This window comes from Aotus nancymaae, unplaced genomic scaffold, assembly GCF_030222135.1.
Source record: "Aotus nancymaae isolate 86718 unplaced genomic scaffold, 86718_ANA_hifiasm-v0.15.2.pri h1tg000029l, whole genome shotgun sequence".
In the NCBI taxonomy this organism is placed as follows: domain Eukaryota; kingdom Metazoa; phylum Chordata; class Mammalia; order Primates; family Aotidae; genus Aotus; species Aotus nancymaae.
Window position 1 is genome coordinate 16,551,401 of NW_026988442.1, and position 23,953 is coordinate 16,575,353.

At 44.8% G+C, this 23,953-nt stretch overlaps 1 protein-coding gene and 1 long non-coding RNA gene across 5 annotated transcripts in view; one reads left to right on the forward strand and one right to left on the reverse strand.

Annotated features, from left to right (window-relative positions):
• LOC135276967 (uncharacterized) overlaps nt 1-23,953 on the forward strand; it is a 31,155-nt gene that overhangs the window by 5,119 nt on the left and 2,083 nt on the right. Inside the window, exon 2 of the long non-coding RNA XR_010344540.1 lies at nt 19,304-19,359. This is a non-coding gene — a long non-coding RNA (uncharacterized LOC135276967). The remainder of the gene's footprint in view (nt 1-19,303; nt 19,360-23,953) is intronic.
• Nucleotides 822-22,925, reverse strand: DSN1 (DSN1 component of MIS12 kinetochore complex). Of its 4 annotated transcripts, XM_012455063.3 has the most exons (11): nt 22,798-22,925; nt 20,237-20,285; nt 19,697-20,017; nt 15,990-16,063; nt 14,924-14,996; nt 11,663-11,750; nt 8,314-8,373; nt 7,872-7,946; nt 5,455-5,602; nt 3,908-3,995; nt 822-2,386 (listed from the first exon to the last, which is right to left on the reverse strand). In XM_012455063.3, the coding sequence occupies exons 2-11, from the start codon at nt 20,268-20,270 to the stop codon at nt 2,283-2,285; spliced, it is 1,065 nt and encodes a 354-aa protein (XP_012310486.1). In that variant the 5' UTR covers nt 20,271-20,285; nt 22,798-22,925; the 3' UTR covers nt 822-2,282. The 4 variants fall into 4 exon arrangements, with proteins under 4 accessions (XP_012310486.1, XP_012310487.1, XP_064238489.1 ...); XM_012455064.3 differs by lacking the exon at nt 20,237-20,285; XM_064382419.1 differs by lacking the exon at nt 19,697-20,017.

Here is a 23,953-nt window from a genome sequence, read left to right on the forward strand (position 1 = left end):
ATAAGCAATAAATTAGATGGTGGGTTTTTTGTATGCTGTTTTTTTTTTTTTTGAGGTAGGGTCTCACTCTGTTGCCCAGGCTGGAATGTTGCTACAGGCACACATCACCACACCCAGCTAACTTTTTATATTTTTTGTAGAGACAGAATTTCACTTGGCTGGAGTTGTGTGATCATGTCTTACTTCAGCCTTGGCCTTAAAGGCTCAATTGATCCTCTCACCTCAGCCTCCCAAGTAGCTTGAACTACAGGTATGCACCACCACTCTCAGCTAATCTTTGCATTTTCTGTAGATAGAGTTTTGCCATGCTGCCCATGGCTGGTCTCAAACTCCTGGGCTCAAGCAACCCACTCACCTCTGCCTTCCAAAGTGCATGGCCTAGTTGGTATTCTACTGGTAATTGATGCACAGGTATATCTCAACACTACTGCTCACTTCAGCATCTTGGCAAAGAATCCTATTTTCTCCTTGTGTTTTTTTTTTTTTTTTTTTGGAGACAGAGTCTCGCTTTTTTGCCCAGGCTAGAATGCAGTGGTGCTACCTTGGCTTACTGCAAGCTCTGCCTTCCGGGTTCAAGCGATTCTCCTGCCTCAGCCTCCCAAGTAGCTGGGATTACAGGTATATGCCCCCACACATGGCTAATTTTTTATATTTTTATTAGATATAGGGATTCACCATGTTGGCCAGGCTGGTCTCAGACTCCTGACTTCAAGTGATCCACCTGCTTCGGCCTCCCAAAGTGCTGGGATTACAGGTGTGAGCCACCATGCCTGGCCTCCCTGTCTTTTTAATTGTTTATACACCCAAAACATAGACAAAGACAAGGGAAAGCTTTTATTTATGTGAAATTTTACAATACAGATTATAAACAAATAGAACAATAAATAGTAGTACTTAGGCCTTTCTCGTCATGAATCCAGGATTTAGGTCAACAAAGTATTAAAAACTGAAGCACACTACATACAACAGGACATACAGAATGAGTTAGGTATTCCTTCAAACTGGACATCTTGTGAAGTGATATATGTATCCCAATGATGCAAATAATGCTCATAACTCTTTTATTTTCATTTTTTTTTACCATTTTAAATTTTTTTTTGAGATGGAGTCTCACTCTGTCACCCAGGCTGAAATGCAGTGGTGCAATCTCGGCTCACTGCAACCTCCACCTCCTGGGTTCAAGCAATTCTACTGCCTCAGCCTCCCGAGTAGCTGGGACTACAGGTATCCGCCAACATGCCCAGCTAATTTTTGTATTTTTAGTAGAGACGGGGTTTCTCCATGTTGGTCAGTCTGGTTTCAAACTCCTGACCTCAGGTGATCAGCCTGCCTTATCCTCCCAAAGTGCTGGGATACAGGCGTGAGCCACCTCGCCCGACAATTTTTTTTTTAAGACAAGATCAATTAGTCGGCGTGGTGGTAGGTGCCTGTAATCCCAGCTACTCAGGAGGCTGGGCAGGAGAATCACTTGAACCCCTGAGGTGGAGGCTGCAGTGAGCCAAGATCGCGCCATTGCACTCCAGCCTAGGCAACGATAGCAAAACTCCATCTCAAAAAATAAATAAATAAAAGACAGGGTCTAACTCTGTCACTCAAGCTGGAGTGCAGTGGTACAATCAGGGCTCACTGCAGCCTCAACCTCCTGGGCTCAAGCAGTCCTCCCACCTCAGCCTTCTGAGTAGCTGGCACTATAGGCACATGTCACGACACCCAGCTTTTTGTATTTTTGTAGAGACAGGGTTTCACCTTATTTCCCAGACTGGTCTTGAACTTCTGGGCTCAAGCAATCCACCCGCCTCAGCCTCCCAAATTGCTAGGATTACAGACGTGAGCCATTGCACCCAGCCTCAAAACTCTTCTACCTAAAATCACCTTCAGAGCCATACTAGAAAATTAGTATCATTCCTTTACAACCAGAATCTAACTTGGTCACTAAAATGTTTCCTTAGACTTTGTCCTAAATCACTTTTAGATTGTTTCAAAACCTGAAAAACATCTTCACAGGATAAGGATAAAAGAATGGGCCATTGGATCTGAAGATCATTTCAAAAAAGAAGTTTAAACTTTCAAGCATTTTGCACATTCCTGTGAAAAACGTCTATACAATGTTCATTTGGATGCATACATTCCATCACTTTTTGAAAAAAGTCAAAGTGCTCTACAGTCAGTCCTGCCAGTTATCTTCAAAGGCAACAGAACAGAAATCACATAGTCACCATGTTCTAGGGTACTCTTCCCATTCCTCTCCTCTCGGGCACCTTGTGGCAGAAAAGCTCATAAGGTCACTGACAAGATCCAGATCCACGTGTGGCAGGTGGGTTCTGTAGCTGAAGCTTGAGCAGTTTTCGAGCTGGTGAGGGATCTAATTGTTGCATGCTTCTCTTCCCTGCAGAGAAAAGAGGTCAAAAAATAAATTTCAATTGAATTAATGTAACATTTATTGAAAACTTAATGTATGGACACTGTGCTAGACATGGAAGGGCATTACAAAGACAAATAAGAGTCTCTGGCCTCAAGGAGATGACAATCTGGGAAGAAAGCCAGGCACACCTGGGCATGGTGGCTCATGCCTGTAATCCCAGCACTCTGGGAGGCCAAGGTGGGGGGATCAATCGCTTGAGTCCAGGAGTTTGAGACTAGCCTGGGCAACACAGTAAGACTTTGTCTCTACAAAAAATTAAAAAATTAGCCTAGCATGGTCCTAGCATGATCCTCTAGCTACATGGGAGGCAAGAGGATCACCTGAGAGCCCAGAAAGTTGAGGCTGCAATAAGTCATGACTGTACCCCTGTACTCCAGCCTGGGCAACAGAGCAAAACCTCATCTCAAAAAAAAAAAAAGGGTGGCTTATGCCTGTAATCCCTACACTTTGGAAGACCAAACTTGGCGATCACTTATAGACTGGAGTTCAAGACCAGCCTGACCAATGTGGTGAAACCCCATCTCTACTAAAAATACAAACATTGCCAGGCATGGTGGCATATGCCTGTAATCCCAGCTACTTGGGAGGCTGAGGTGGGAAAATCTCTTGAACTCAGGAGGCGGAGGTTACAGTGAGCCAAGATCATGCCACCATACTCTAGCCTAGGCGACAGAGCGAGACTGTCAAAAAAAGAAAGAAAGAAAGAAAGCCAGCCACCACTATAATCACAATACAGTGTGATCAATAAGATGGTCAGGTGTAGTGGCTCATACTTATAATCCCAGCACTCTAGGAGGCCAAGGCAGGAGGATCACTTGAGCCCAAGAGTTGAAGACCAACCTGGATAACACAGGGAGACTCCATCTCTACAAAAAAATTTAAAATGCAGCTGGGTGTGGTGGTGCACAATTATAGTCCCAGCTACTCTGGGAGCCCGAGGTCAAAGGATTGCTTGAGCCTACCAGGTTGAGGCTGCAGCGAGTTGTGCAGTCATTGCACCGCTACACTCCAACCTGGATGACAGAGCGAGAGTGAGACTTTGCCTAAAAAAAAAAAAAAAGAAAGAAAGAAAGAAAGAAAAAAAAAGAGGAAAGAAAATTAAGATACATATAGCAAATAATCTAGGGATGGGAGGAGACCAGGAAAAGCTATAGAGGAGTAACATCTGTGTCAGTTAGTGGATTCTTGAGAAATAAAGAGGGAAAAAGCAATGGGTGGGTATTTCCTAAGTCTTGGATTTACAAAAGCAACAAAATATTTCATGGGGATTTAATTCTCAGTTTACTGTGCTTCTGTAGAATTTCCATCTAGAAATTTCCTATCAACTCTGAGTACCCATAACATACTACTTATTGTGGGGAGAAAAACAAATCACCATGCCTAGGTCTTACCCTCTTGGACCATAGGCTTTGAAGGGCAGTTTTTATCCCAAAGGCTATCAGATGGAAAATAGCCCAAACTGGTCCCCTCAAGGGACAAGCTTACCAAGCTGTACTGACACCTTCTGGAAGCACTGGGTACTTTCATCCATAAAGGCCTGCAGCTGTTTCACTGATCCTTGCAGCTCATCCACCTGTAGAAAAAAGACAGCTGTGAGCTGGAAGGGTCCATGGCTTCTTGGATGTTCCTCAAATCCATGAAGCAAGCTCTTGCTCAGGAGCTTTGGGCTTGCTGTTCTTTCAGCCTGGAATGCTTATGCCAGATATTCTGTTTGTTCCTCCAAAGCCACACTGCATTCTTCTCCAGGCTGCTCTATGCTCCAGGAGGCTGACCCATGTAACCTTTACCAACAGAATGCCTAAGTGGGAAGGAGCTGAATGAGTTATCTTGAGTTGGCTCTCTCAGATCAGCTAACTATGTGACTTTCTCCCATTAGGTGCTACAGTAACTGTTACTCCTTCCTCACTTTCAGGCCTAGGGGAAGAAAGAGCTCTGCTGCCTATAAGCCCCAGGTTACTCTACTAACCCTTGTGGTTCTCCAATACCCATACCTTTCTTTTTTTTTTTTTTTTTTTGAGACGGAGTTTCGCTCTCGTCACCCAGGCTGGAGTGCAATGGCGCAATCTCGGCTCATCGCAACCTCCGCCTCCTGAGTTCAGGCAATTCTCCTGCCTCAGCCTCCTGAGTAGCTGGGATTACAGGCACGCGCCACCATGCCCAGCTAATTTTTTGTATTTTTAGTAAAGACGGGGTTTCACCATGTTGACCAGGATGGTCTCGATCTCTTGACCTCGTGATCCACCCGCCTCAGCCTCCCAAAGTGCTGGGATTACAGGCGTGAGCCACCGCGCCCGGCCACCCATACCTTTCTATTTAGCCTTTTTGATAACTCTCCTTGAATTACCCTTTCGAATGCCCTCTGCTCGGTGTTAATACTTGGATTGCCACAATACTATTCCCCCAAATGTTCTCTTGGCTCATTTCCTTCAAGTCTCTGTTAAAATGGTACCTCAGAGAGGCTTTCAATAACCTTGCTATAGGCCAGGCGCAGTGGCTCACGCCTGTAATCCCAGTACTTTGGGAGGCTGAGGCGGGCAGATCACAAGGTCAAGAGTTCGAGACCAGCCTGGCCAACATGGTGAAACCCCGTCTCTACTAAAAATACAAAAATTAGCTGGGCGTGGTGATGGGGGCCTGTAGTCCCAGCTACTCGGCAAGCTGAGGCGGGAGTATCGCTTGAACCCAGGAGGCAGAGGTTGTAGTGAACTGAGATTGCACCACTGCACTTTATTTATTTATTTTTTTTGAGTGACAGAGCAAGACTCTGCCTCAAAAAAAAAAAAAACCTTGCTATATAAAATAGCAACCCACCAACCTCCCTGTACTGTCTATCCCTCTTACCCTGCTTCATCAGCATTTACCACCATATATTCATTTATTATTTTTTAATTGTCTCTCCATGTTTTCCCAAGGTAAAGTCGAATATACTTATTCAACTTACACTTATATATATTCTCTAGGTCTTTTAATTTCCAAGGATTACAAGGTGGCAAAGCTGGATAACTCAACCAAATAAACATGAGCCCACTTACCACCAACTCCATACAATCAAAAACTTTGCTCTGGTTCTGTAATATTTTCTGGTAGTCAGGTTTTGTATTAAGAACTTCATTCTGAGAAGACCCAAGATATGTCATAGGTTCCACTTTGACCTCAGTAATTTTGGCCTCAGTTGATCCTCTAAAAACAAAACAAAAGAGCTTTCGAGCAATTCTGTAATCATTTTCTGGAAGAGATACCAAAGATTACCCTATAAAGCTTAATCTATATTTCTCCACTCTACGCTAGTTACAGGCTCTCTTCTTAACAAGAAGTTCTGAAACAATTATCTGGTATTTGTTTTTATAACTCCAGACTCTAGAAAATGCTGGAAATTTTCAGTCAGTTGAATCCACCTAATAGTAAGGTCCAGAAGAACTATACTTGGGAGAGAGTGAAGCCAAAGCTTGCTATCCTAAAGTCAGTGCCTACAATTGTTTACCAAAACATGTTGGCCTACCTGAATTATCTAAAATAAGCGAACAGGACTGAGAGCTCATGAAAACTGATCACGCCTGTAATCCTATATGACCCTATAATAACAACAATTTACTGAGTGCTAAGTAGGTACCAGATACTGCTGGGCACTTGCCATTTAACCTCATTTGACACTCACAATAACTCAATAAGGAAGGTACTAATATCATCCCCATTTTCAAATGAGGAACCTCAGGCTCACTCAAGACTAAGTGACTTGCCCAAGGTCACAAACTAAGGAAAGTTAGTTAGAGTCTGAACAGAGAAAGTCTGCTTCCAGAACCATTCCTCTTAACCTACAAACTTTGACACAAAAGTTTTTATCCTAAACTGGCATCTTACACATTATCTATCTTCATAAATAGAATATGTAAGAAGTGAATAAAGTAACTGATAACCATCATTACCTAGATTGGGGAAGTTTTTCCAAACCATGTTCCTCAAAGCCCCCCTCTACTGAGAGGCCACTTTTGCAATTAGGGTTTTGACTAAAATTTTATAGTTGGGATTCTAGCTAAGATTCTATTTCGAAAAAACGCTTAAAATCACTGGCTTAAATGTTCAACTAAATCAAAATCTAGCATTTTCTGGTCAGGTGCAGTGACTTACACCTGTAATCTCAGCACTCTGGGAGGCCAAGATGGGCAGATCACTTGAGGCCAGTAGTTCATGACCAGCCTGGCAAACATGGCAAAACCCCATCTCTACTAAAAATACAAAAATTAATGGCCGGGCACGGTGGCTCAAGCCTGTAATCCCAGCACTTTGGGAGGCCGAGGTGGGTGGATCACGAGGTCAAGAGATCGAGACCATCCTGGTCAACATGGTGAAACCCCGTCTCTACTAAAAATACAAAAAATTAGCTGGGCATGGTGGTGGCTGCCTGTAATCCCAGCTACTCAGGAGGCTGAGGCAGGAGAATTGCCTGAACCCAGGAGGCGGAGGTTGCGGTGAGCCGAGATCGTGCCATTGCACTCCAGCCTGGGTAACAAGAGCGAAACTCCGTCTCAAAAAAAAAAAAAAAAAAAAAAAAAAAAAATACAAAAATTAGCCAGGTATGATGGAGCATGCCTGTAATCACAGCTACTCAGGAGGCTGAGGCTGGAGAATTGCTTGAATCCAGGAGGCGGAGTTACAATGAGCCGAGATTGCACCACTGCACTCCAGCCTAGGTGACAGATCAAAAAAACAAACAAACAAAAAACAACAAAAAAACACCTAGCCCAGCCTGGCCAACATGGTGAAATCCTATCTCTACTAAGAATACAAAACTTAGCCAGGCATGGTGGCATCTGCCTGTAATCCTAGCTACTAAGGAGGCTGAGGCAGGAGAATTGCTTGAACCCAGGAAGTGGAGTTTGTAGTGAGCTGAGATGGTGCCACCACACTCTAGCCTTGGCAACAGAGTGAGACTCTGTCTCACAAAAAAAAAAAAAAAAAAAAATCACCTAACACTTTCCCACTTTTCCTCTACCTTCAAGACTCAAAGAGCCTCTCTTTCCTCACATCCTCCTCCATCACCCCTTCATGTCTTTCAGTCTCCAAGAAGGCCCTAGCCAAGTGCATCTCCCAAACCTGCAGCTCAAAAGCCATGTGCTCACTGAAGCCTCTTGATTACTGTTATTGGCCCAGCCCCACGCTGCCAGGTACAAGGTAGAGATGTGCTTGTCTCCCCCAGAATATGAAATAGTAGCTCAGGACACAGAACAGAATCAATTGTGTTCCTGTACCGAAAATAGTGACACCAACTCCTCTTCCTCTCACTCACTTCCCATTTATGGTCAGAGAGTACTAATACACACTACAGAATTTGATGAGCTTATTGGCCTGTGAGAAAGGATTCATCTTTCAATTTGTGCTAACAGAACTGAAATAAACACTAATCTAACTCCATAGGTTTTTAAAGACAGTTTTTACAGTTCATAGAACTAACCTGGACAATATCTCTTCAGCCTCCTGCTGGTAGTGCTGCAAGAGCTTATCCCAAGTCTGACGTTCTAAAGAAAACCTATAGAATCAGGAAAAAGAAATTCAGTTATTTTTTATAATCTTATTCTGAATCACTTAGGGTAACAATAGATATGTTATGTGTATAATCTGGTTATAAAATGTGAGTTGAAATGTCATATCAAACCTGAAATAATCTTCAAGTCAAATTAATATTCGTATTTCCCTAGACTCCATTCTATGAAATTGACCAATAGTAGAGTCCATAAAATTCTCAATATGCAGCCTTCTAACTTCTAGTATTGGTGCACTAATGCTGACTCTCCAAGTACAATGCTTATTATTCATTTTTTCCAAGTTTAGTTAATTTCTCCAGATGGGAGAATGAATTTAGATTTTCTAACAAAGGTTCACTTGTTTTCACTTACTTTGTTATGTACTCCTTCATCTCAGCCACAGATGCTTCCAGAGAAATATCTGATGCTTTTCTGGAAAACAGAGAGGACTATGACACAAATCTTTCAAGAAGCATTTGCTTTAATATAATCTCTTACAAAGATTTTATTTATTTATTTTTGAAATGGAGTCTCGCTCTGTCACCTAGGCTGGTGTGCAGTGGTGCAGTCTTGGCTTACTGCAACCTCCGCCTCCTGGGTTCAAGCAATTCTCCTGCCTCAGCCTCCCGAGCAGCTGGGACTATAGGCAGCTGCCACCAAGCCTTGCTAATTTTTTTTTTCTTTGCGAGATGGAGTCTTGCTCTGTTGCCCAGGCTGGAGTGCAGTGGTGTGATCGCAGTTCACTGCAACCTCTGCCTCCCAGGTTCAAGCTGTTCTCTTGACTTAGACTCCCAAGTAATCTGGGATTACAGGCACATGCCACCATGCCTGGCTAATTTTTATGTATTTTTTAGTAGAGACAGGGTTTCACCAGGTTGACCAGGCTGGTCTCGAAGTCCCAACCTCATGATCCACCTGCCTCAGCCTCCCAAAGTGTTGGGATTATAGGCGTCAGCCACTACGCCTGGCATCAGCTAATTTTTGTGTTTTTAGTAGAGAGAGGGTTTCACTATGTTGGCTAGGCTGATCTCAAACTCGTGACTGCATGATCTACCCACCTTGGCCTCCCAAAGTGCTGGGATTACATGCATGAGCCACCACACCTGGCCATTTATTTATTTATTTTTAGTAGAGATGGAGTCTTGTCATGCTGCCCAGATCTCAAACTGCTGGGCTTAAGTGATCCTCCCACCTTGGCCTCCCAAAATGCTGGGATTACAGGTGGGAGCCACTATGCCCAGACTTCTTACATAATTTTAATATTTCAAAAAATACTTAATGTTGGACTCTATTTCACTTTTGCACTAGGTTAATAGCTTTCTAAGTGGTCTCTTTATATTCTATTTCTCTCATCGATTCCAATTCACATCATGGCCAGATTAACCTATCTTTGCTTAAAAAGTCTGACTCTTCTGCATATAGAAGAAAAGTCAAAACTCCTTAACCTGGCACTTAAGGCTCTCTGTGTTCTGGCACCACCTAGCTTACCAACTTTGATTCCTACTGTTACCCAATGGCTTAAATGAGTTGGGTAATTAATTCTAATGGAAAAGAAGCAGGCACTGAAAATGCCAAAATACTGTGTATGTACTTGGTATTCTACCTCGCAAAAGCAAATTAGTTGTGCCACCATTCATGTTTTTTTTTCTATGAAAGCCTCAGACACAAAACCATTTCTACCTCTGGCTAAGAATCACTAGCCTGTGCTAAAATATACTGCATTAAAAAGAAGCTGGGTGCAGTGGCTCATGCCTGTAATCCCAGAACTTTGGGAGGCCAAGGCAGGTGGATCGCCTGAGGACAGGAGTTCAAGACCAGCCTAGACAATATGATGAAACCCTACTAAAAATTCAAAAATTAGCTGGGTGTGGTGGCAGGCATCTGTAATCGCAGCTACTCAGGAGGCTGAGGCAGGAGAACCGCTTCAACTCAGGAGGCAGAGGTTGCAGTGAGTTGAGTTGAGATTATGCCATTGCATTCCAGGCAAAACTCTGTCTCAAAAAAAAAAAAAAGAGATGCTACTTTAAGCTAAAATATTTTTCATTTCCTGACTAGCAATGTCAATCCTAAGGACCTTTGTGAAGCCAAAACTTAAAGTTCATGATGTAAGCCCAAGTAAAGTGACTTGTTGCTGGGTGGAAATTAGGGGGTTCGGGATGTTAGCCTCACCCCTGCAGAGGAAGTACCAGTTTTGGGGGTAGGAGTTTTAAATTTCTGCTAATATTCAAGAGCCATGTTCTTTGGCTGTTGGCAAGCTAGCAAAGATCTGAATTATGTTTTTCCCCTCATCTTTTCATAGCTGGTTCCTTCTCACCATTCAGATCTTACAGGTTTCAACTCCAAGGTCAAATCATTAGAGGTCTTCTCTGAACACTCCAGTTAAAATTGCCCGCCCTCTCAAGTCACAATTACATTTACTGACCTAGATTATCACTATCTGAAATCATTACTTCCTATGTATTTGTTTGATTGTGTCTTCTATTATAATGTATGACAAAAGAGACCTTGCTTATTTGTCATTATATCCCCAGCATCTAAAAGAACCTGGTACATAAGATGCTGAAACAACTGGGCGCTGGGGCTCATACCTGTAATGCCAATATTTTAGGAGGCAGAGGCAGGAGGATAGCTTGAGCCCAGGAGTTCTAAATGCCTGGGTAACACAGGGAAACTCCACCTTTAAAATTAAAAATAGGCCAGCACGGTGGCTCACGTCTGTAATCCCAGCACTTTGGGAGGCCAAGGAGGGTGGATCACCTCAGGTCAGAAGTTCCAGACCAGCCTGGCCAATATGGTGAAACCTGTCTCTACAAAAATACAAAAAAATTAGCTGGGTGTGGTGGAAGGCACCTGTAATCCCAGCTACTCAGCTGTAATCCCAACTACAGGTGCCTGTAATCCCATCACTTTGGGAGGCTGAGGCAGTTGGATCACTTGAGGTCAGTTCAAGACCAGCCTGGCCAATATGGTGAAACTCTGTCTCTACTAAAAAAAAAATACAAAAATTAGCCGGGTGTGGTGTTGGGCATCTCTAATCCCAGCTGCTTGGGAGACTGAAGCAGGAGAATTGCTTAGACCCAGGAGGCGGAGGTTGCAGTGAGCCAAGATTGCGCCACTGCACTCAAGTCTGGGCAACAGAGCGAGACTCCATCTCAAAAAAATATAACATGCCAGGCACGGTGGCTCACGCCTATAATCCCAGCACTATGGGAGGCTGAGGTGGGCGGATCACCTGAGGTCAGGAGTTCGAGACCAGCCTGACCAATATGGTGAAACTCCATCTTTAAAAAAAAAAAAATTAAAAAAAAATATATAACAAAAAAATAAATAGGTTGAGTGTGGGACTCACGTCTATAATCCCAGTGCTTTGGGAGGCCAAGTGGGGCAGATCACTTGAGGTCAGGAGTCAGGAGTCACTAGCCTGGCCAGCATAGTGAAACCCCATCTCTACTAAAAATACAAAAAAATTAACCGGGCATGGTGGCATGCACCTGTAGTCCAAGCTACCTGGGAGGCTGAAGTTGCAGCAGCTGAGATCGCGCCATTGCACTCCAGCCTGGGGGACAGAACAAGACTCCATCTCAAAAAATAAAAATAAAAATAAAATAAATAAATAAAAAGAGAAGATGCTGAATAAATGTTTGCTGATGAATCAACTACTATCATATAACAAAAGTCCTAATTCAGTCATAATTTAGAACAGAAGGGGAACTGCTCTTACCCATTTGAATCTTCAAAACATTTTTGTAGAGTTCCGTCAGTTTCCAGTCTGTCTGCAAAATGTTTCAATTCTTCAGAAAGAGAAGATGCTAGACAGAACAAATTTATGTGTCATAAAATAAAGATAATATACGTTTTCACAGTGAGATGCTGACAAAGATATAATATACTTAAGGTAGTCTCAGCTCTATGGTCTGCTGTTACATGTTGGTCCTCGAGCCCACCCAAAAGTGTGGAGTTAAGTATGTAGGAAACTTTTATCTTTTTTTTACTGGTAGGTATAGATAAAATGAAAGACAACTCATTTTTATTTATTTATTTAGAGAGACTCTCGCCGTGTCACCTAGGCTGGAGTGCAGTGGTGTGATCTCAGCTCACTGCAACCTCCACCTCCTGGGCTCAAGCAATACCCCCACCTCAGCCTCCCTATTTGCTGGGAAGACAGTCGGCACGACCATTTCCAGCTAATTTTTGTATTTTTTGTAGAGATGGGGTTTTCCCATGTTGCCCAGGCTTGTTTCCAACTCCTGGGCTCAAGCGATTCACCCGCCTCAGCCTCCCAAAGTCCTGGGATTATAGGCATAAGCCACTATGCCCAGGTTTTATGACATTTATGATAAATGTTTCTATAAATGACCTGTGAAAAAGCAGTTTAAAGTATATCTGGGGCTGGGCGTGGTGGCTTACACCTATAATTCCAGCACTTTGGGAGGACAAGTCAGGTGGATCACTTGAGGTCAAGAGTTCAAGACCAGCCTGGGCCAAAATGATGAAACCCTGTCTCTACTAAAAATAGGAAAACTAGCCAGGAATGGTGGTGCACACCTGTAATCCCGGCTACTCGGGAGGCTGAGGCAGAAGAATCACTTGAACCTGGGAGGCAGAGGTTGCAGTGAGCTGAGATGGTGCCACTGTACTTCAACCTGGGCAAGAGTGAGACTCTGCCTAAAAAAAAAAAAAAAAAAAAAAAAGTCAGGCAATAGGCAAGAAGGTAATAAGAAACACTAAAGGCAAATGAAAACTTATGGGCATAGCCGGGCATAGTAGCATGCACTTGTAGTCCCGGCTAATTAGGAGGCTAAGGCAGAAGGACTGCTTGAGCCTAGAACAGCCTGAGCATCATAGTGAAACCCCATCTCTTTATTAAAAAAAGAAAACCGCCAGGCGTGGTGGCTCACACCTGGAATCCCAGCACTTTGGGAGGCCGAGGCGGGTGGATCACGAGGTCAAGAGATCGAGACCATCCTGGTCAACATGGTGAAACCCCGTCTCTACTAAAAATACAAAAAATTAGCTGGGCATGGTGGCGCGTGCCTGTAATCCCAGCTACTCAGGAGGCTGAGGCAGGAGAATTGCCTGAACCCAGGAGGCGGAGGTTGCGGTGAGCCAAGATCGCGCCATTGCACTCCAGCCTGGGTGACGAGAGCGAAACTCCGTCTCAAAAAAAAAAAAAAAAAGAAAACCAAAAAGGCAAGGCACAGTGTCTCACTGCCATAATTCCAGAACTTTGGGAGGCTTAGATGGGAGTTTCACTTGAGCCTAGGAGATCAAGACCAGCCTGGGCAACATGGCAAGACCCCATCTCTACAAAAACATTTTTTTTTTAGAAAGTTAGCTGGGTGTGGTGGCAGGTGCCTGTAGTTCCAGCTACTTGGGAGGTTGAGGAGGGAGAAATGCTTGAGCCCCGGAGATCAAGGCTGCAGTGACCTGTAACCATGCCACAGCACTCCAGCCTGGACAACAGAGTAAGACCCTGTCTCAAAAAAAAAAAAAAAATTATGGACATGAGGTTGAAAACAGGCTAGACTTGAAGGGTCCACTACTACATTCAAGTAAAGAATGCAGAGGGAAATGGCTATGCTAATTAGTTATCAAGATAATCCTAGCATATATACTTTAATTAAGTTGATGGTAAAATTCTGAGATAAACAATTTTAATTGGCAAGTAAACCTAAGTTCATATATTTTCTAGATCTTTTAAGTGGGTAAACTTGAGTATTTCTGACCCTGGATAACTGTATATTTACACTATTAGCAGAATAGGTACTTCCTAGAAAGCTGAATCATTAGTAATTTATTTCACAGACAAACAGCTAATTTCCTCATAATATAAAGAGTTCCTGCTGGGTGAAGTGGCTCACACCTGTAATCCCAGCACTTTGGGAGGGTGAGGCAGGCGGATCACGAAGTCAAGAGATCAAGACCATCCTGGTCAACACGGTGAAATCCTGTCTCTACTAAAAATACAAAAATTAGCCAGGCGTGGTGGCATGTGCCTCTAGTCCCAGCTACTCGGGAAGCTGAGGCAGGAGAATTGTTTCAACCCGGGGAGCGGAGGCTGCAGTGAGCTGAGATCCCACCACTGCACCCCAGCCTGGAGACAGAGCAAGACTCCATCTCAAAAAAAAAAAAAAAAAAAAAAAAAAGGGCCGGGCACGGTGGCTCACGCCTGTAACCCCAGCACTTTGAGAGGCCAAGGCGGGTGGATCACAAGGTCAAGAGATTGAGACCATCCTGGTCAACATGGTGAAACCCCGTCTCTACTTAAAATACAAAAAATTAGCTGGGCATGGTGGCGTGTGCCTGTAATCCCAGCTACTCAGGAGGCTGAGGCAGGAGAATTGCCTGAACCCAGGAGGCGGAGGTTGCGGTGAGCCGAGATCGCGCCATTGTACTCCAGCCTGGGGGACAAGAGCAAAACTCGTGGCCTCGGTGTCTCACACCTGTAATCCCAGCACTTTAGGAGGTCGAGGTGGGTGAATCATCTGAAGTTAGGAGTTCGAGACCAGCCTGGCCAAAATGGTGAAACCTCGTCTCTACTAAAATGTACAAAAATCAGCTGGGCGTGGTGGCGTGCACCTGCAATCCCAGCTACTCGGGAGGCTGAGTCAGGAGAATCGCTTGAACCCAGGAGGTGGAGGCTGCAGTGAGCCGACATCATGCCATAGCACTCCAGCCTGGACGACAGGGCAAGACTGTCTCAAGTCAAAACAAAACAAAACAAAACACAAAGATTATCCAGGCGTGGTGGCATGCGTCAGGAGGCTCAGGCAAGAGAATCGCTTGAACCCAGGAGGCAGACATTGCAGTGAGCTGAGATGACCCCACTGCACTCCAGCCTGGGCAACAGAGTAAAACTCTGTCTTAAAAAAAAAAGGTGGGGGAGCTAGATTTATGAGGCAGCAGCTTCTCTAAACAGGGATGCTGCGAGTAATGTTTTGACTGCCCAGTGTCAAAGCTCACTTTTCTGTTAGCGACTTACCTTTGGCTCTAAAACTTTCAAGGCTGAAGCCCTTAGTGTCTCTTAGGAAAGGTTCAAGTTTCTGAACAGAGAACTTAATAAAGAAAAGCATTTTTAGTACAATGACCAAAAATTTCCAGGCCAGTCCTAAATTTATGTCAATTTATGATGTTTAATAAATGTGAAACTAAAACTGATTTAATTTTTACACCTAAGACTCTTCACATAAACGAATAAATAGATCAAAGAAAAAAACCTTTCATTGTCTGGGCATGGTGGCTCACGCCTGTAATCCCAGCACTTTGGGAGGCCAAGGTGGGCAGATCACGAGGTCAAGAGATCAAGACCATCCTAGCTAACATGGTGAAACCCCGTCTCTACTAAAAATAAACAAAAAAATTAGCCAGGTCTGGTGACGCATGCCTGTAATCCCAGCTACTCGGGAGGTTGAGGCTGGAGAATCACCTGAACCTGGGAAGCGGAGGCTGCAGTGAGCCGAGATCGCACCACTGCACTCCAGCCTGGTGATAGAGCATCTCAAAACAAACAAACAAACAAACAAACAAAAAAAAACAACCCTTTGTTGCTTGGACTATACATTTTGACTTTTGGTTTAGGAAAAAAAAATTGTTATTTAATTCACGAAAATTACCTGCTTATCTAAACTGATGTAAGTACCTGTTAGCCACATAATAAGTACATAAAAATATAACTTTTTAAAAAACTATATAACACAGGTAATATATTGATTTAGTACGTAGTCAGAACTCAAATGTCCATCATAACTTAGATACTTACCTCTACCCATTTGAAACCCCTATAATTTGCTGCCATAGGCAAATAAGACTACTGGGGAAATCCCTGTTAGCTACTTGGTTAGCAATACCAGCACAAATGGGGTTGGTACAGAGCCTAGTCCAGAGAGAAATCAGCTAATTGGTCTAAATCTGGCTTTCAAACTAATCCTACCCAGAGAGAAACATCTTTTAATCTTAATAGGTTAATTACACAGCATTGATATCTCTTTAAGATTGTCATAATAGCAGTTAATGCCCACAAAAACATTTCCCAGTTCTAAGAGTCTCACCTGGAAACTGGAAAGCAGGAGACAGCCAAGCCGTTTGCTTTCTGCTAAATCGACACTGATAGACCTGCTGAGCTCTAACATAAAACATTGCCACATTTAAGGAGCTGGACAATTACATAGTTAGCAACTAACAAAACTGAAAAATTGCCTCCCTCTTAATAAATTGAACTTAAGGCAAGAACAGCCTTTTCTGATTTAAGAGACAATTCTAATTTTTCCAGGATCACTAAGGAATGAAGTTTACCCATTTGTGCATCCAAACTTAAAAAAAAAAAAAGTTTTCTGGGCACAGTGGCTCACACCTGTAATACCAGCACTTTGAGAGGCCTAGGTGGGTGGATGACCTGAGGTCAAAAGTTGGAGACCAGGCTGGCCAACATGGTGAAACCTTGTCTCTACTAAAAATACAAAAATTAGCCAGGCATGGTTCTGGGCACCTGTAATCCCAGCTACTTGGGAGGCTCAGGCAGAAAAATCGCTTGAACCCGGGAGAAAGAGGCTGTGGTGAGCCAAGATCGTGCCACTGTACTCCAGCCTGGGTGACAGAGCGGGACTCTGTCTCAAAAAAAAAAAATTATAAGAATCTTTGGGCCGGGCGCGGTGGCTCAAGCCTGTAATCCCAGCACTTTGGGAGGCCGAGGCGGGTGGATCACGAGGTCAAGAGATCGAGACCGTCCTGGTCAACATGGTGAAACCCCGTCTCTACTAATACAAAAAATTAGCTGGGCATGGTGGCGCATGCCTGTAATCCCAGCTACTCAGGAGGCTGAGGCAGGAGAATTGCCTGAACCCAGGAGGCGGAGGTTGCGGTGAGCCGTGATCGCGCCATTGCACTCCAGCCTGGGTAACAAGAGCGAAACTCCGCCTAAAAAAAAAAAAAAAAAAAAAAGAATCTTTGTATTGTCCGGGTATGGTGGCTCATGCCTATAGTCCCAGCACTCTGGGACCAAGGCAGCAGATCGCTTGAGACTGGGAGCTGGAGACCAGCCTGGCCAACGTGGTGAAACCCCATCACTACCAAAAATAGGAAAATTAGCCAGGCATAGTGGCATGCACCTGTAATCCCAGCTACTCCAGAGGCTGAGGCACGAGAATCGCAAGGGCCCAGGAGGCAGAGGCTGCAGTGAGCCAAGAAGCTGCAGTAGCTGGGACTACAGGCATTTTTAGTAGAGACAGAATTTCTCCATGTTGGCTAGGCTGGTCTTGAGCTCCTGGCCTCAAGTGATCTGCCTGCCTTGGCCTTCCAAAGTGCTCTGATTACAGGTGTGCGCCACCGTACCTGGTGACATTTGAGTATTTTTTTGTAGGATGGGCACTGCAATGTGCTTTAAACACTTTGTAATGTATACTATAAGATGAGTACTATTATAAAGTTCCATTTTACAAATGGAAAAACTGCAGCTCTGAGGGGAAATTACTTTATTTGAGGCCAGAAATTGGTGGAGCCAGAATTCAAACCCAAGTCTGTCACCAATATCTGTGTTTTTTCCACTATTACCACAATGCCTCTCTATAATGACCTAATAATAGCATTAATAGCTAACATTTGTTGAACACTTGCTATATAGAGTATTTTGTGAAATGCTATATACATACTTCATTAAACCTTGAGGCAAGTATCCTATGAATTCCATTCTGATGACAGATAATGACACAAGCACAAAGGCTGTACAGTAATAGGTAACTTGCCCGAGGTCATACAGTGAGTTACTAGACTGAATTGGGTATTTTACATAATTATACGACTAAATCCCTAACCAACTGCAAGATGTAGATACTGTTTTTTTAAAATTATGTCCACTTGAAAACAATTATTACATAGCAAAGGAAGTTTGCTTTGTGAATTATGAGAGCTACATTTCTTTTTGCCCTCTAGCTTCAGTTGGTTGTGTTTTTAAAGTTCTCTTGTCTCTTGACTGTCACTACTATTACCAAGAAAAACAGGATACTTTCTGCCTATAACCAAGGAAACCTGGTAGTTTGCCAGAAATAACCAGGCAATAACCAATCTTATTACATTGGTGCCTTTCTGTTTATTTATTTATTTATTTTTTTGAGTTGGAATCTCTCTCAGCCGCTCAGGCTGGAGGGCAATGGAGTGTTCTTAGCTCACTGCAACCTCTGCCTCTCAGGTTCAAGCAATTCTCCTGGCGTAGCCTCCTGAGTAGCTAGGTACCAGGCGCATGCCACCACATCCAGCTAATATTTATATTTTTAGTAGAGACAGGGTTTCACCATGTTGGCCAGGCTAGTCTTGAACTCGTGACCTCAGGTGATCCGCCTGCCTCAGCCTCCCAAAGTACTGGGATTACAGGCGTGAGCCACTGTGCCCGGCCGGTGCCTTTCTGTTTAAGTCTAAATGCTCTGGCATAGAGCTAAAGGTAGGGCTAACTTTGGGGATGCACTAATGTTTTCTCAGCACATCTAGGGAATAAAGTACACGGGCTTTGTGGCAGCAATTTTCTGATACGCTAAGTGGCTATTTTTACCCAGATTTCTTTCTATGCATCAGACCACTTGAAAATGAAATACCTTAAAACGAATCACAACAGCTTAACATTTCAGGGCTTATTATGTACCAAGCACTGTGTTATGTAAGATAGGTATTATTTCACCCCCAGGTTGCTGATGAGGACCTTAAAGCAAAGAAGGTCAAGTAATTCACTAAAGATCACAGAGCTAGTATAGTCTTCCTGAAATATGGAAGCCTTTCCATGTTATATTCTGTACTTAGATGCTTACTAAGATATAGTTACTATCGTAAATTCACACAAAATAACACAAATCATTCTGTATAGCATCCCTAAAAACTAAGTTTTTCACTCCAGATACAAGTGCATGCACACACACACACATGCACACACACATGCACAGAAAGGAAGTGGGGAGGGAGGAGAGAGGGGGTAGGGAGAAAGAGACAAAAGTTTTTCAGAGACAGGGGTCTCACTTTTTCACCCAGGATGGAGTGCAGTGGCACAGTCATAGCTCACTGCTGCCTTGAGTTCCTGGGCTCAAGTGATCTTCTTGCCTCAGCCTGTCTCCAGTAGCTGGGACTACAGGTACATGCCACAACATGCCTTGCTATTTTCTATAAAACTTTTTGTAGAGATGGGGCTCGCCATCTTGCCTAGGCTGTTCTCAAACTCCTGGGCTCAAGTGATCCTCCTGCCTTGGTCCCCCAGAGTGCTGGAATTACAGGCATGAGGCACTGTGCCTGGCCCACTCTAGATATTTGTATGTGCATCCTCTGAGATATTTCTAGTTATAAAGTTTAAAATCAGGTATCAACCCAACTACCTTCTGCTCCACTTTAGGGTATGAGACAGAAAACTGCAGGAAGAAATCTTTAATGTCTCTCGTCCTAGCAGAGGTAAGTACTGAACAATTAGAAATTTATTTGTAAATAAATTTCTAATAATAAGTAATAAGTAGTAAGCCAGGTGCAGTGGCCCATGCCTGTTGTCCCAGCTACTTGGGAGGCTGAAGTGGGAGGATTGCTTGAGCCCAGGATTTCAAATCCAGCTTGGGAAACATGGCAATATCCTGTCTCTTAAAAAAATATAGCAATAATGCTGAACATTTACTAGGTGTTTGACGTAAGTACTTATAAAGTAGCAAGTCATGTCTATTCAACTACACTTTCTGCCATACCTCACTGCCTCTTATCTGAGCTGGAACCTCACTGTCTTGTGTACCCAGCACCCCACCTGTGATGCCCTGGTGAATGGGATGCAGTGACTTCCGCCGGTTCGTTTCTTTCATACTTGCTCGCCGCCAGGATTGCCTCCTGTCTTGATAACTGGCAAATTGTTCTTGAGGGGACAAATGAAGGGACCTTGAGTGAAGTCTTTCCTCGTGGCTGAGATCATAATTTTCCCCTTTTTTAGGGCTAGAGCCAAGGTGAATTCTTTCCTCTGAAACGCCTTGATGCTTCTCCAGGGAGGCAGATGTTTTAGTAAACACTTCCACAGGGCTGAGACTTGATTCCAATTGATGATCATGAGTCTTAGACATCACTGGTCCTTTTTCTAGCATTTGTTATAAAAAAGTCAAAATACAAAATCAAACTGCCACAACTATTTGTGCAAAAAAGAGGAAAAAGTAAATATATGCCCGCAGATCGTGGAAACATTAAGAAAGCATCTATGCAAATAACGAGTATGTGACTCCAAATCCACCAGGAGCCAGGAAAGATTTGAGTATAGCTCAGAAGCCTGAACCCAAGGTAAGAGGTACTGAATACTTACCATCTATGATCTCTGATTTAGTCACTGAAGTCATCCTAGGTGGTAAACTCTGAAAATAGGAAAATGAAGGGATCTGTTCTTCACATTTCAGCTGCAGTCTCAGTGGGGTTTTATTGCTCCAAAATAGGCCTCGTGCTTTCCAGCCTCTCTGAACTGCCCTTATCCACCTCCCTGACAGAGAATATCAGCAGGGGCCATTATCTCCTCTTCTGAATTTCTATACACCTTGTTGGTAGAAATATCCAAATCTCCCTTAACAAACACCTTACCTTACTTCCCAATTACTTTGTGTTTAACTAGTCCCTAATTCCATTGATGACATTATGGTCTACTTGGTCTTTCTTTTTTTTTTTTTGAGATGGAGTTTTGCTCTTGTTACCCAGGCTGGAGTGCAATGGCACAATCTCGGCTCACCGCAACCTCCGCCTCCTGGGTTCAAGCAATTCTCCTGCCTCAGCCTCCCGAGTAGCTGGGATTACAGGCACGCACCACCATGCTCGGCTAATTTTTTATATGTTTAGTAGAGACGGGGTTTCACCATGTTGACCAGGATGGTCTCGATCTCTTGACCTCGTGATCCACCCGCCTCGGCCTCCCAAAGTGCTGGGATTATAGGTGTGAGCCACTGCGCCCGGCCCTTGGTCTTTCAAACCAGAAAAACCACACCATCCTTTACTTCTTATTCTTAGTTCTCCAAATCCAAAATCCTAACTGTTCTATAAACAATCTCTAAATCTTTTCTCCATTCTCACTGTTACTAGTTTGTTTATTTATTATTTTGAGACAGGGTCTCGCTCTGTTGCCCAGTGCAGTGGCACAATCTTGGCTGATTGCAACCTCCTCCTCCCCAGTTCAAGTGATTCTCCTGCCTCAGCCTTCCCAGTAGGTGGGATTACAGGTGTGCACCACCATGCCTGGCTAATTTTTGCATTTTTGGTAAACAGATTTCCCCTTCTTGGCCAGGCTGGTCTGAAACTCCTGGCCTCAAGTGATCCTAGGCTTCCCAAAGTCTGGGATTACAGGCATAAGCCACCACGCACAGCTTCACTGTTACTAGTCTAGTAAAGGTGTCATAATTTGTGGTGCCCCCTCCCACTATCTAACAGTCTCTCCACTAGTTTTCCTATCACCAACTGCCCCTCTCCAGTCTACTCTTTTTAGTTTTTTTTTTTTTTTATTTGAGGTGGAGTCTCACTCTGTCACCCAGGCTGGAGTGTAGTGGCGCAATCTCGGCTCACTGCAACCTCCACTTTCCAGGTTCAAGCGATTCTCCTGCTTAAGCCTCCTGACGAGCTGGGATTACAGGCACCCGCCACCATACCCATTAATTTTTGTATTTTTAGCAGAGACAGGGTTTCCTCATGTTGGCCAGCCTGGTCTCGAACTCCTGACCTCAGGTGATCCGCCCACCTCGGCCTCCCAAAGTGCTGGGATTACAGGCCTGAGCCACTGCACCCAGCCCAGTCTATTCTTTAGACAGCTGCCGAAACTCTTCCAAAGTGTACTCAACACCTTAGATAAACTAGTCCCAATCTACCCATTCCTGCTTTCTCCTCCCACTCCTATTCCCTGTACTACTTCTCAATCTTTGCACATATCTGTCCTTCTACCTGTTAAAACTTATACATCCTTCCCAACCTAGCTCAAATATGAAGCTTTCACATCACTTTGGCAGAATTGGTGGCTACGCCCCTTGGTCTTCTTAGCATTGGCTATAAAATCTGTTTACATGTCTGTCTCCCCAGCCAGACTGTATTTGTATGCCTAGTGCCTGTCATGAACACCTAACTAGAAGAAGTCAGGGACGTGACTTGGGCATCTGTGCATTTTCCATGCTATCCCTGATTCCCAGCAGAAGTCTGTCTGCGAGCGGTGCGAAGTAAAAAGATATGAACATATGCAGAAGGACAAAAAAGAAAAGATAACAAGGAGGGGTCGGTCAAGGATCTGAATCCCCCACAGTACTTACGACTGTATTCCACAGTTCCAAGCTTGGATATAACGACTGTATCATACAGATCCAAGCGTGATAATAATGACTGTATTACACAGATCCAGGCTTGAAAAAGCAACAACTGTCAACTGTTAAACGCTTATTCTATGCCAGGACCTGTGCTATGTAAGCGCTTTACTTGCATCATTATTCCATCTGATCCTTTCCACAACTTCGTAAGTACCATTAACTCCATTTTGCAGACAGGGGAACTGACGTTCAGAGGGGCAAAACGCCTGGCCCAAGCTTGTGACACAGCCAGCCTTGGGGCAGAGGGGAAATTCGAATCTAGGCCTGTCCCCCCGGCCCTCTGCCCAGTCCTCAATCCCGTTTCTGGAGCCTAGACCCCTGGCTCGGCAGAGAGGTCTCTAACGGAGTTGGTGGCGGGGGCCTGCCCTCGGGTTTCATTTCACCCGGGAGGAGATCGCTGCGCCCCCGGGGGCTCCCCAGTGTCCATGGTTGGGGCCGTGGGGTGCGGCGGGTGGGGCTGGGCCGAGGGGTACGAAGCCAAAGAGTGGTGCGGCGGTGGGCGGGGCCACATCAGGGGACAAGTCTGTGACTTCCTAACCTCAGAGCGACGCCCGTCCAGTCCGGAGCCTCCGTCCCTGAAGCACAAGGCCACGGGTCGCTTTCCACAGCCCTAGGTCACTCCTGGACCCCCTGCACCGCTGCAGCCGATCTTCCAGTCAGGGTCAAGCGGTTCGCCCGCCTTCTACGTCACGGTCACCGCCTCCAAAACTCCCGCCAACCAAGGGCGCATGCGCGACCGTCAGCTTCTCGGGCACGCGCGCGCAGAACGCCTGCCTCCGACGGCGCGCAGGCGTACACCGCCGTCCAAGGCTCCTGGCAGCCCTGCTCCTCTTTTCCAAGTCGTTCACGTCCTGTCCGGCCATCTCACCACCTCCCTCCAACACCCCGCCCAGGAGTCCCTTTCCGGGACCCGCCAAGCTATCGTGTCCTTTTGCCCCCGACGGCCCCAGAGCCCATCCAAGATGGGAGAAAGAGGCCCAGAGAGATTCTTGGCGAAGGAATATAGTGCCTCAAAGGGCATCTGATGCCCGGCCCCCGTCGCTGGGCTCTAGTCCCCACTCCCTTTATCTCCTTAACTCCCAAAATGTGGACCGTGACTCCCCAGGTTGGACTGGAGCTCTGAGTTCAGTTTGCCTCACAGCCTATCCTCCTACTCTAGGACTTTTTCTTTCATTTCCAGGCCACCCCCTCAAACTGCTTGTTTTACTCAAGCTGCTCTGCCTAGGAAGGACTTCGCTGCTTTTCCTAGCAACATCGTCCAGTTTTTTTGTTTTTTTGACACGGAGTCTCGCTCTGTCGCCCAGGCTGGAGTGCAGTTGCGCAATCTTGGCTCAGGGAACCTCTGCCTCCTAGGTTGAAGCGATTCTCCTGCCACAGCCTCCCCAGTAGCTGGGATTACAGGCACCCACCACCACGCCTGGCTAATTTTTGTATTTTTAATAAAGACGGGGTTTTACCATGTTGGCCAGGCTGGTCTCAAACTCCTGACCTCAGGTGATCCACCCACCTCAGCCTCCCAAAGTGCTGGTATTACAGGCAAGAGCCACTGCACCCAGCCACATCCTTCGACTTTAAGCCTCAGCTAAGGAATGATTTCTCTCGGAGCCTTCTCTGTGTCCCCAGGCTGAAAACCAACTGTCCTTTCTGTGCTCCCAAGCCTGGGAGGCTTCAGGGAGCGGGCTGCTTCCTTAGCA